At 38.4% G+C, this 13,591-nt stretch overlaps 2 protein-coding genes across 2 annotated transcripts; one reads left to right on the forward strand and one right to left on the reverse strand.

Annotated features, from left to right (window-relative positions):
• Nucleotides 1–874: 874 nt before the first annotated feature.
• On the reverse strand, nt 875–6,416 carry LOC127355533 (tetratricopeptide repeat protein 39B). The gene is made up of 18 exons (XM_051386500.1): nt 6,263–6,416; nt 5,674–5,705; nt 5,105–5,209; nt 4,817–4,948; nt 4,574–4,650; nt 4,091–4,220; nt 3,872–3,977; nt 3,630–3,695; nt 3,434–3,542; nt 3,245–3,312; nt 3,089–3,148; nt 2,824–2,985; nt 2,650–2,741; nt 2,448–2,568; nt 2,261–2,372; nt 2,050–2,167; nt 1,633–1,749; nt 875–1,435 (listed from the first exon to the last, which is right to left on the reverse strand). Exons 1-18 carry the CDS (start codon nt 6,290–6,292, stop codon nt 1,321–1,323), a joined length of 1,752 nt encoding a protein of 583 aa, XP_051242460.1. The 5' UTR covers nt 6,293–6,416; the 3' UTR covers nt 875–1,320.
• Nucleotides 6,417–8,743: 2,327 nt separating this feature from the next.
• snapc3 (small nuclear RNA activating complex, polypeptide 3) lies at nt 8,744–13,485 on the forward strand. Its single transcript, XM_051386508.1, has 9 exons — nt 8,744–8,976; nt 9,623–9,706; nt 9,810–9,888; nt 10,009–10,113; nt 10,235–10,384; nt 10,640–10,722; nt 11,400–11,558; nt 12,593–12,700; nt 12,786–13,485. The coding sequence occupies exons 1-9, from the start codon at nt 8,744–8,746 to the stop codon at nt 12,931–12,933; spliced, it is 1,149 nt and encodes a 382-aa protein (XP_051242468.1). The 3' UTR covers nt 12,934–13,485.
• Nucleotides 13,486–13,591: the final 106 nt, after the last annotated feature.

The following is a 13,591-nucleotide window of genomic DNA, read 5'->3' on the forward strand; positions in this document are numbered from 1 at the left end:
GGTCACAAGCCAAAAAGAGTTGGGTACCACTGGTTTAATATTTAAGTTTAATATTAATTAATAGTATAATCTTTTATGTAAAATCATCATCTGAAAGTAACTAATAACTGTGGTAAAAAGTATAATATTTCTTTCCAAAATGTACTATCACTTAAGTTTTGTGGTTGCTGCGTAGTCCCACATAGATCTAGCAGCACATTGTTGTTACAGGTGTTGTTTTGATTGGAGTGACTAGGCTGCAGGGGCCTGTTCCAAGAAGAATGTTTATCTGGATCACTGCAGCATAAAACCTAGATCCCTCTAAATCTGTAACAGGGACTGTAAAAATATTTCCTCAATATTTATCCAGATAGCTGAGAAACATGCTCCTTGGAACAGACCTCGGGTGTCTATCCCGACCTAATACCACACTATGCAATTTCAACGAGGTGCACACCTTCAACCAGAGATGGAAGAACTAATCAGGTACACTGGCAACGTCACCGATTAGTCATGCAGTACTGATGAGTTTGAGAAAACTGTTGAAAAATATATATTTGATCAAAGGGTATTTTAAAAAGGACCAGTGTATGGGATTTACTGGCGTCTAGTGGTGTAATTGCAGATTGCAACTCACCTGCTTCACTCTCCCTTTCCAAGTACGTGTTGGCCGTCTGCGGGGTCTATACACAATAGCTCATTCTAAGATAACCAAAATGATTCAGGGGATATACAATAGTGAAAACATAACTATGAATATTAAGTTATATTAAATATTACATTTCCCTTAATGTTGCACACTGGACCTTTACATTGAGTGATCAAACATAATACTAATACACTAACATCATATGCTTTACATTTTGCGTCACAATTAAATAAATATAGGGCATCATTTGAGTCATAACATTTATTCAGTTAGTACCACTGACCAAAGCAGACAGCATTCATAGCGCACAGAATAAAAGGGTATACAAACAGTTATTTACAAAAAAATTGTTTTGATATACATCTAAAAAATAAAATAAAAAATGTACATTGTTTTAATATCAAATGAAATAAAGTAATTTTCAAGTCATTCATACCAAGTTACCTGCACAGTCTGTCTACTTCACTGTTCTTGCTCTTTTCCCCCCGAAAAAAATAATAATTTCAGAATTAGTACAAAACCACACCAGGGCTGCAACTCAGAGCTGCTATACATGTATACAATTATCAAGTGGCCAACAGCAAGATGCCCATCTGAAGGATTTCATGTATGGTCAGAGCTGAAGGCAGCAAACAGGGTTGCGAGACAAGTTTAGCACTCTGATTTTTGTTGAGCTTCCTGCATGAGGTCTTTCAAGCTGGTGTACGTGAAGGGGGAAGTTTGGCTGAAAAAGAGCCCATGGTGTTGAGCGCTGCATGGATGCGAAAGTGCAGCCTCGACTCCATGTTGTAGTCTTTGTAGTTCATCCTACAAATAAGATGACGTATTAGCTCATTGTGTAATATGGCGTTTGAACAGGAAGCTACAATTTTTGCATTTTGCAATTAATTTCACTTTTCAATTTCTGCCTCGACTTAAAAAAGGAAGACATCAATTAAAAAAATTTAATTCAAACATGGAACCAAAATGTAACCCGGGAATGTGGCTTGACTAAAAACACTTACTTTGCATTTTCTATCACAGTGATGGCGGCGTTGACGTCACCTTTTTGTTTGTGCAACAGGCCCAGCTCATACATGGTATATGGCACCAGGTAGTTGTCATGCTTGATCTCCTTTTCTCTGCAAAAAGTATTAAAGTAAAGTCACCAGAGAGTCTCTTTAGTAGTATTAAAAAAAAGTCTCAAGACCACACAAAGGTAGAGTCTATATTTTTTCTGCATCCCATCAAGATGAGGTGTATGGTCAATACCTAAAACTGTACAGCCCTCTCATTTAAATAATACTCAATGTATATTTATTTATAATATTTTTCAGATTTTACTATCAATTTTATATTTACCATTTATGCTTCTAAAGGCCATATAAACGATAATATCTAGGAAAATGTTTAATACGATTAGTGTGTTAAGATGGCCGCACCTGGAAATGACATGATTGAAGCAGGACTCAGCCTGGACCAGACGTCCCAGCTGTCTTAAACACAGGCCTTTCAGCAGCTGGACAACACACTGGTCATCCACGTGATACTCTGATGGGTCTACCCATTAAATGAAATGCTGTTAGTGTCAGGTTGGTGTGAAAACACAAAAACATATTGGTCAGTGCTTCAAAGTTCTGTTGTTTCTCTCACCTGGATCATCTCTGAGCTGCTCCTCTGCTTTCTCCAATATGGTCAATATGCTTTCTGTCAAATCAGGTCTTTTGCCGACTACTGTGAAACCATTCCATACGTACAGCATTTCCTGTAGAAAAGAGATATTTGTTTTGTACTTAACAATGTTCATTCATTGAAAGTATAAGCGTTCAAAAGTCCTCACCAAAGCAGGGACGGCTAGTTTCACAGGGTTAGAAGAAGAGTATCGCTGAGCCTTCTTTGCTGCAAACTTCTCTGTTGGAATAGACTTCCCAGCAATCCTCAGTCTGAGACCATCCACCTGCCTGCAAACCACTTTTCAAAGTTACTATATAATGATTACACAACTGAACTGTATGCACAAATATCCGTTCTCTCTAGCACACCTGAATAACTCCACAACATCTTCTCCCAGTTCAGTCACTTCTTCCTCTGGTAGCATGCTCAGGATGGCAGCTTTCTGGAACACATAGACAGCCTAGAAGAGAAGAGCAATTAGCTTGTTATAAGAGGAAAAGCTTTTGCATCAGAGCAAAAAGAGAAGAGGTTACATTAAGTACCTGCGACCACTTGCTCTCTTTGCAGAGTATGTCGGCGTATCGATACGCCTCCCTCCAATTTAGTTCGAAGGAGTAGGCCCACATCAGCTCCCAGGAACACAGGTGGTGAATCTGACGCCACTCTTCCTGTGCTGCGATACATGCCAGGAACTTCTCCTGGGCCTGCAGAGAAACAGACTCATTCTTTTACTACATCAACTACTATGAGTTGATATTGTATTTTAAAAGCAACAATGGACCACTGTAGTCCTATTCTAGTACTCACAAAGGTGATGTTTCCTTTGAGCAAAGCAATTCTTGCAGTGTAGAAGAGAATTAGGGCTCCCTATGGACAGAAGATACAAACAAATTACTTCACTAAAGAGGGCAATGAAATAGTGACATTTCCCATCCATTAGGATTGGCAAAAAACACTGCTCACATTAGGGAACTTTTCCTTGTAGGGCTCCAGCAAAGCTTCAGCTTCAGTGAGGTTTCCCTCACCAGTACCTGAGGGAAGAAAATGAGTCCCATAACTTTAAACATCACAAAATAAAAACAATAAATTGCTGTTTATCTACAAATGAATGAGGGATTTAAATGCTGGGATGAAATTGAGCCGTGCTCTCACCCAGAATGACTGTAATGTAGAGATGAAACATCAGCAGAGTCAGGGTGCTGAGGATAGAACGCAGGCTGTTGCTGGCTGCTCCCTCTCTCAACTCTGACAAACCCACTTCCTGGAAGATCATTAGCAAATCAGTATATTATGAGTTTTACTGAAAGAAAAGAAACTTCATCTTTACATATTTACTGATGCCAGCTACCCTGTCTCCTGAGAAGCCCAGAAACTCCATCAGTCTGAGGACTCTGGATGGAAGCAGAGACAGCATCTGGTAATAAAATAGGGAAAAGTTGGTAAGTATGATTCAGACATTTCAGTAGCCTTTATTTTATTTTCAAAGGCTACCACACACATCTATAGTAGAAGTGGAAAGACATACAACATGGCTAAATACATTTTTATAAAGGCCTACTGTATGCCTGCAATGATTTCTATAGCTCTCACCAGATTAAATGATCCAATTCCCATGTTGACACCGCCCCTGAAATGAATGTGTGTGCTCTTCTGCTTTTCAGTGTCTTTTGTGACATTTGCCAATGCCTGGCAATCCCTGTTTCAGGAGACAGATCATTAAAACAAAAGATCTAAAAATATGATTATGTTTATTTATGTTTTCTTAATATCTGGTTATAGTATTACATCCCCAGCAAAAGCAGAGCTTACTTGTAAATCTGATAACTATTTCGGATTTTCATCCCTCCTTTGATGAAGCCAATTATACTCTCATCCAGGAACGTGAGAAATGCTTTCTGCAGGAGAACTTCAGCGTAGCACAGCTCTGCATGCATCTCTTCTGTTAAAAGTTTGCAGACAATAATGTTATAGGCCGCACCAAACTGCAATTTCCCAAAGTGTGTTAAAGTGTGATCAGTGCCCCAGAGTAACAGTAATGGGTGTAAAAGCTTGTAGGAGAATAATACCACAAATTCTAAACAGAATATTTGCATTAGCCCATAGCACTAAAGAAATGCGGTATATACCATAACTGAACTTGTTTTTTGTGCTGTGACTTGTCATTGCTTAATCTGCCATCCAAATCACTTTTTAGCTTCATATTATGTAACATTGTGATCATGTCATATAGGATCAAGTATGCATATTCACTAAAGGTGTACAGTCTGGAGACAGTGGGAGCTCATCTCGTACCTTCTGTCAGGTCCTCAACTGGTTGTCTATACCATAGGCTGGTTAAAGTCTGCACTATTCCAGTTTTCTTCCGAAATCTAACACACACACACACACACACACACACACACACACACACACACACACACAGTTTTACAAAGACAATTCAGCAGGACTGTCTCTCAACTCTTTATCTCAAGGTGATGCTATCCGTGCACAATATAAGACTTGAATGTTCTAACAGGTTTATGACATTGTTGAAACCTTTGGCATGTCTGCAGGGATTCCCTCAATGATGCCATGGCAGCATCAATGTCATGTGGGTCAAAGGTCATGCCTGCCTGCATCAGCAAGATGCTGCTGTAGCCCATCGCATGGTACATGCTCTGATTTCTCCTGAGGGGGACAAAACATTTAAAAAAGGAATACATATACCAAGTGGCAAAGTAAAGAATACAATAATATAATTATTATTATTATTATTATTATTATTATTATTATTATTATTAGAAAAGTAGGGATTTTTAGTTTTTTGCAGTTTCGGTGACTCACCAGGGTTTTAAGAGAGCCAACGCATCAGCAAACCTGTTGTTCAGAAAAAAACCGAGGGCGGTGGAGCATCCCTTCAATGCAGTCTCTAAATCCATTTTAGGTGACCTGAATGAAAGACTGGCAAATTAATTTAGGCTTCTACATCCCAACAGACATACATACATACATCTGACATCAAGTCATAATCAAGTATCTGAGACAGGAGTTTGTTAGTGTGTCATTAATGTTGTGTAAACATTTGTAGTACTGGAAAAACTAACACGGTAGCAGGTTGTGAAACAAGGGGTTTTAATTAAAGTAAAGGCTATGTATGCAGAGATTAAAGAGAGTAAGTGGTAAAGTATGAGTAAGATATATCTACTGACCTCTAGTGGGTATGTATTGCATTAAAAGATTAGATTCCATCATATTTGCAATGATAAAAAGGACATTTCTGTAGGATCTTCTGTGAATCTTAACCATATATATATATATATATATATTTTTTTTTAATCATTTGCATTATGTGCCAATCACTGAAATACACGCACAAATCCCTTAAAACCCTAAGACTGCACGATTTCACTTACAATGCATCCTCACTGGAAGGGCTTAGGTCCACCTGAAAAAGGGGAGGAAAAAAAAAAGTTAGTTTTTAAAGTCAAACTAGATTCGTATGATCCTTCAACTGAGTGTTGAGACAGCAGTTTAACTTGACTTTGGTTTAAAGTAGCATCAAATGGGTTTATCAGACCTCTGTGAGCTTATTGGGGGCTGTAGCACAGTCTGCTGGTCCACTATAGCCCCAATGACAATACTGGTTCACTCAGATCTTTTACTTAGGTTAAAGCATCAATGCAGCAACGTAGAAATGACCAATTAGAAGTAAAAGTCCTGAATTCAGACTTGTACTCCATAAGTACTGTGAGCAATGCACAGCAGGCCTTACACACACAGTAAGGTCAAGTTTGGCTTTTTGTAGGTGAGCATGAGGGGAGAACAACTTTTTACAACTTAACTTTCTTCCTCCATCTTACATTTGAATGATGAAATAAATAAAACAAAGAAACAGCTTTAAAAATAGTTGAAATAAATAAAATAAGTTTGTTGGAATACTCCAATTGGACTACTAATTCTGGTGATTAAACGCCTGTGGAGAAAATGCAAAACATCACCTACCTGTTGTAGAGAATTGTCTATCGTCTCCATTTGATCTTGGAATTTCAGTCAGATAACAAGACGTATTAGTAAGGAAATTGATGCCTTTCCCTTGTCAGAGATTCAGCACCCTCTGTCGGCAAAATGTTCTCCTCACTTGCAGACAAGACGCCAATTTGGCCTCCCGACGTTTTTATAAGGAAAGGAGCCGGGAGTGGCCGACATTCGCAAGGCCAACCCAACGGGGGGGCAGCTCACTTAGGCACGGCCTTTTTTCTCCTCAAAAAAGGTTTCGCCTTCCAAGTTAACAGTTCCTGCACTCTGACAAACTTTTCCAAGAAATGTATAAAAAATAAACTAGGCCTCGGCAATAAAATGTGTATTGATTAAACAAGCGGGTGCAACTAATTAATGTGCGTAAAGATCACAAGGCTGATTAAATAATATGGATGAACTGGATATGTGTATGGAATTACAATTGCAGTTCAATGGCCTGAAGGTCATTGTCTTGTCAGAAAATTTTATAGATTTCAAAATGCAAGACAAGGCTCAGAGAGACCCCGTACTGAGAGACTGATGAGGTGCAGCTGCAGATCACAAGACTGATGACACGTTGTGCGCAGGACGGGTGAACTGGGAATACTGGTGAACCAGGTATCCGCTCAAAACCTTAGAAGTCCAGAAGTATTATCAGCTAAAGTATCAGTACAAGGCTATTTAGGCAGTTAAATTTCTTTCGTTTCTCAGCTCGTTTCTCAATTCTTTCGTCCACCTGGCCATCAAACTGTACAACAGCTCTTAGTCAAGGATGGACAATCTCTACTTCATTTTGCACTCCATCTGCACAGTTTACTGTGGCTACTGTGTTAGGTTAACTTTAATTTTATTTTAGTTAACTTTAATTTTATATTGTTAACTTCAATTTTCTTTTTTAATTTTCTTTTCTTCTTCTAATTCTAATTTATGTTTAATGTATGTCTTGTATGCTACTGGATGCTTGAATTTCCCTCGGGATAAATAAAGTATCTATCTATCTATCTATCTATCTATCTATCTATCTATCTACTTTCAATGCCTAAGTAACATTTAATTTCTGGATCTTGATGAGGTGTGGCAACCTAAGGGTCACAAGATAAATCTCCAGGGTCATGAGAAGATGAAAGAGGTCGGGAAGATTAAAAATAAAACAGAGTTCCACTGCACAATTTTGTATTTTTTTTTTTTTTAAATCTACCTCTTTTGACATCAAACAGTTGTTCAAATAAACCCATTTAAAAGAGGTGAAATCTCCCTTTGGAACTGCTTACTAGACAACTTTTTTTTTTTACTAGACAAGGGGTTATAAGCCAAAAAGGTTTGAAACCACTGATTTAATCTGTAGCAATTCACTGTATTTTATAAGTTTAATAGTAATAATAATTTCAGCTGTTGGATAAACGGTGAGTAAAAAGTAGGCTACAGTGTTTCCCTCTGAAGTCTTAGTGAAATATAAGAGTAAGGTAGCATAAAAGGTCTAGTACAAGTTTCTAAGCACTACTAACAGTAATTGCAGTACTTGAGAAATGTTACTTTCCTGGGAGAAACAAGGAACAGGGGAAGCAGAGGAGGGAAAGGCGTCACCATCACAAATTACCACAGCTTATTAATGATGTTGTCAAGGTTCCTCCGGCTGCTCCTCGTCAATAATCTTTAACTCCACTCTGATAGCACAATGGGTTTTTTTTTAATTTAGATTTGGTTAACATTTCTGTATGCATGCATGTGATGTCCCTGCTTAACAAATTATTTCCGGTGGTTTTGTCATTTTTGGTGCTGCACCACACACTCTCTGAAGCTTCTTTCTGCCTTTTTCCCCCCGCACAGTCATCATAGAAATGGATCTGAAGAGGCAATGGACCATTAAAGTAAAGAGCACATGTTGCACGTTGATTTTGCACTTTAAATAGGCTACAATTGATTGATTGGTTTAAGAAAATGGAGCAGTTCATGACTGGTCAAATATGAAAGCAAAAAAAGAAATTCATAGTTTTTCATTTTTTGCTTTTTCGCTGCTTCCTACAGAATAGTGTTCCTGTCACAATTAGTTTTTCTTAGTGTATTAATCCTCATATCTGGTGTTAACGTGAACATGATTTCAAAACTGTGTTACTATTCCCCTTATTCATCACAAGAAAATGAATATAATAATTATTTAAACCATTGATCATAACTTACTTGTAACTATTCTAGTCTGTTCTTTTTACCACAAGGCAGTGTCCAAGTCTTTGGATTAAACTAAAAATCATGAAAAATGAGTGAGTTAGCAATGTATGTTTATGTTTTTACTGAACAATAAGGGAAATACATATTGGACATATCATTATATACATATTAAAACAACAGCCATATCGAGAAAAAAGCCTACAATTCATTAAAACAAGTTCATTTCTCTCTCATCAGTGGCCACTAGCCGCAAAACTACATTACCCACGATCCACCGCGCACCGCGTAGTTCAGGAAAACATGGCGGCGGCCAAGAGCTCGACAGATCGGAACGCAAACATCCCAGATTACGAATACACTGATGTTAACACCAAACCCTTTCACATCGGCTCCTTCAGGAACGAGTGGCTGAACAGACTGAAGCCGAGCAACTACTCCTTCCAGCAGGAGGACGAGGACACGTTTGACGCTAAATTTGCGAAAGACATGGGGATCGGTGCGGATACCCTGGCTGCACTGAAAACCATCTGCAGGTAGTAGTCAGAGCAATAGTTTTTAAACTGCAAACATGAGGAAAGCTCTTCCACTTCCATGTCCCTCTGCATAATGTTTATGAAACATTTATGTTCCTCTGTAAATACCTCCAGTATTGCACCAACAACACATGTACAGAGATCTGTACAAGGCAGCACAATCGCTTCAGTTAGGACAATAGTCCATAGAGAAATTCTAAATAAATAATAAAGACAATACCAGCATGAGGTAAAAGCAAGAGTGTTTTGTAACTAAGTACATTTACTTTTATATACTAATACAGCTGAAACTAGGGTTGTGATATGGTTTATAAACATATTCCTCCTCTTCTGATGAAGACAGAACATGCTGCTTGTATTGTCACCTAGATAGCAGGAGTATATAAGTTTAAGATTTCTCGCAAGGATATAGTAGCAAGTAAAGAAACAAACATAAAATGGAAAAATACATAAAGCATTCTGCGTCTCCTGCTGTGACCCTAGTACAACCTTTATGCATTATGCTGCTCACTATTCTGCAGTATGTTGTAACAAAGGAAATAGTTTATTTGTCTGTTAAAGGCTTCCTTTTGCAAGTTTTTTTTTTTTTTTTTTACCATGTTTGCAAACTAGGTAAATGACTTTGTTTTCATGTTTTCTTTTCAAGTCTTGATTCACTCCGTTGCCACCCTGATGATCAGGAGCCGGATACAGATGTTGTACCTCCAGATCCAACACTGCAAACACTAATGTATGACTCTTCCTCAAGTGTTACAATGTGTATTGTGTCTTTGATAAACCAACAGCAGGTAAACAAATTTAAATTTGGTGTATGTGTGATTTGTTTTCAACAGACAAAGAAAGAAGAGACAAGATTACAAAGCTTCTCTGAAGGTCAGCAAGAATAGACACGACCTCTATGCAGATGAACTGGTGGGTCCATTGGTTGTAATGCTGAAATGCCGTCAGTCAGTAAGATCCCAAGCTAGAATAGAGCAATACATTCAACAGTCATGTAGGCTTATGAATAAATGTTTTCTGTGTGATTTCCAGGAGCGTTTAACTTTCAGTAGGAGACCAGAAGCAGTGGCTGACATGATCCCAGAAGGAGAGATTATTCTAACCATCAACGTCTACTACCCGGCTATTACTGAGAAAGTGAGCTTTCACCTCCCCCAGGGTGCCAGAAACCCTCCAAATCTGACAATTCTTTATCAGGCAGTTTTTTCTTAAATGTTATCCTCTATGGTACTGACATTTTCCTTCCATTGCCCCTCAGTTCAACTACGTCAGACCCCACATGACTCTGCTGATGACGGGCTCCCATAGCTTGGCAGAGCTCAGAGATGCCATCTGCTGTGTCAGCGACTTGCAAGTGTGCGGAGAGTTCAGCAACACGCCGGATATGGCTCCAGACTTCATCAGCAAAGTAAGCATGAGTACAGTTCATCTGAAAGACCAAGCACTCTGCAAGAGCTGAACATAATTACTTTGTCACAGTGTGTATCCACACTTAGAGGAAGCGATGTCTGTGTGTTTACTGTGACTGCATCGCTCAATTTAAGAATTTCATAGTAAAAGTATCAATTGTGTGGTATGGTAAGGGCAGGTTCTGTCAATATTTGCACACCATTTGCAAACCCACTCACAAAACCTAGTAATCTTTTCATGTTCTCTGTTTCAGGATCATTACAAATCAGCTTTCTTTTTCTTCGAAGGAGTTTTCTACAACGACATGCGATTCCCAGAGTGCCAAGACATCAGCATGTACGTTTTTACGTGGCTTTCTTTCTTCAAGTATTTTTTTGGCTTTTATTGCCTTTATTTTAAAGTGACAGCTGAAGACAGACAGGAAAGGGGGGCAAAGAGAGGGGATGACACGCAGCAAATTCAAGATTCAAACCCTGGGCCGCTGCAGCAAAGACTCAGCCTCGGTACATGGGACACCTGGCTTTCTTTTTAAACTTATCCACATAGTGAGTCCAGAACCTATGAAGCCTCAAGAAATTGCATTACCAGGTGTCAGGTGTTAACAGCTTGTGTGCAATAATGCATTATCTATAGGCTTATACTGGAGGGCAGTCCATGAATTCTACGGACAAAAGTTCAACAAAGTGATTATGCAATCAACTACTGAAGAACCAGGGTCGTCTTGGTTTGAGAAAATATTAATTGACTCCTTGTGATGCTTGTTCAGATCAAGATCAAGATGTTGACATTTACTTAAATACAGTTATTATGCTCATAAGCAGAGCAGAGACCTGGGTTAGAAATATTTAGGGCAGAAAATTGCAGTTGACCTGCTTCCATTCACACTCTGAAATCTTTGTGTGTATTTTGTAACTTGACAGCTGGAAATTGACTTCAGTTTAATGTGTTGTATAACTTTTAAATGAACAGACAGAACATTTTTATGATGTACCTTCTGCATGTTTATGATACAGGACTACCATAGAATGGACAAAGGCCTGCAGCTTCCCACCCTACAGACAGGCCAAGATGGAGGACACACGATTCGAGGATTTGACAGTTAAAGTGGGCTTCCCGTACCTCTACTGTCATCAGGGAGACTGCGAACATCTCGTCATCATTACAGACGTCAGGTCAGTGCTGTGTTTTTTCTCATTATTGTTCAACAGCTGGCCAATTCTGGGATCCAGCTTCTTTTCAACACTCTTTCTAAAAGGTGTACCAAGTATGAAAGTTACCATCCCATTTCTGAAACAACTATATCATGTGGGCTATTTGATAGGCGATGTACAGTAGTAGCCCTCTAAAATTGCTGTGACTTAATGGGCCATTGGTGTGTCACCCTTATAGGTCTTACAGTTTTTTTGTTGTTGTTGTTTTTTAACTTTATTGTGGCATACCTCATTCGTTACACAAAATAAGCACAGAGCGTAAAGTGAGCTCCTGCAGTTCCGGTGGAATAAATCACTAAATAAACTAGAGAAGGCTATTTCTGAAGAAATTGCAGGTGTGAATGCTGCCTGCTGAAAGGCTAATGTTAAACTGAGTTTCTGGCTTTGCAATTGTGTGAAAGATGAGGAATATTTGAAGATTTGTTGAAAAGCTGACGCCATACTGAATTGCTGGCTTTAATTTGTATGAGGTATTTCTAGTTGGATAAGTAGGAAAGAGTCTAATTAGAATGAATGGGGCTGAAAAGTTGAATAAATCATCTCATAATGTGTTCAAGATGTTGAATATTATAAGATTTGAATTTAGTTTGAAAGCTTGAAAAACACATGAAGAGGGTTGATCCTGACTTTCATTCATCCTCACCGTCTACTTTAGTAAACTACACTGTTATACTTTGATGCGGTTATATACGGTGGTTTGATATGTCATGTGTTTTTGTCAGCACTTCTTGAATCTCTCTAATTTTACTACAAGCCGTTGAAATAAAGCACTTCGTTGTTGGACAGGATTGACTGCTCTCACAAGACCTCATAGCTAATTCGATTTCATTGGACTTGGAAGTGCATAATAGTAGATGCGTCTATGAGCTGCTTTATCTTCGGTGTGAGCAAGGTAACCGCTCATGAAAGCAAATGTGACGCAAATCTGCTATCCTCACTCAGACTCTTAATGGCCTAGGTCCTTTTCTCTTTTTCTTTCTGTTGCACATACACAGACTGACCCATAAGAACGACTGCCTGGACAAGAAGCTGTATCCACTTCTCACACACAAGCACAGGGTCCTCACACAGAAGTGTTCCGTTTGCCACGTCTACATTGGCAGGTGTGTAAAATTCAGCAATGCATAAACCGCTTTGGCATTTTTTTAAACTGTGAATACAAGTGTTAACATCGCCGTCTCTTTCCAGATGGTTTACTACCAATGACCAGTTTGCTCCAAGCGACCCGTGTCTCTTCTGTGACAAGTGCTTCCGGATGCTGCACTACGATGCTGAAGGCAACAAGCTGGGAGATTTCCTGGCCTATCCCTATGTGGACCGAGGCGCATTTAACTAAAGGAACTGCTCAAATAACTGATTTAATGCTGTATAATACAGTTCAATGTTTTATATTTCAGAAAGAAATGTTTTGACATTTGGGAACTTTATATTTCCTTTCAAAAAGTAAAAGTTTGTGTTTTGATTACACAGACTATCTTGTTTGAAGTAAATGGTAACATTTACTTAATTTCTTCATGTTCAAGCTTATTCATTTATTAAAAACTGAGATGTAATAGCCCAGTAAACAGTCTCATCACTTTAGTGCTTAGCAAATACTCAAGCTAAAATTACTAGGCTGTGGATCTTTAATCTGTCTAACCCTGAAAACATGGTTTCATTCACTTTACATATTTTCCCAATGAACATTAAATGTTAATTACTATATGCACATAAATTGAAGTTAAAGTTTAGGTAAATAAATGTCCTTTGTTATATTTAAGATTTTAATATTCCAATTCTCAATCTGCATCCTCAAGATTGATCTGATTTGATTGACATCTGCCTGGCAACATAAGCAACAGTAAGTAACATGAAACAGTCAAAGTTCAATAAAAACCTTCAAACTTCATCAATAGAGAATCCAAGTAAGGATACTAGTGTGGAGACCTTTGTGAAGTGCTCTATACAACAGCTATAGTGTTTGAGATTTTCACACAATATATGATTAAAGACAA

Source organism: Dicentrarchus labrax, unplaced genomic scaffold (genome assembly GCF_905237075.1).
Source record: "Dicentrarchus labrax unplaced genomic scaffold, dlabrax2021, whole genome shotgun sequence".
Taxonomy (NCBI): domain Eukaryota; kingdom Metazoa; phylum Chordata; class Actinopteri; family Moronidae; genus Dicentrarchus; species Dicentrarchus labrax.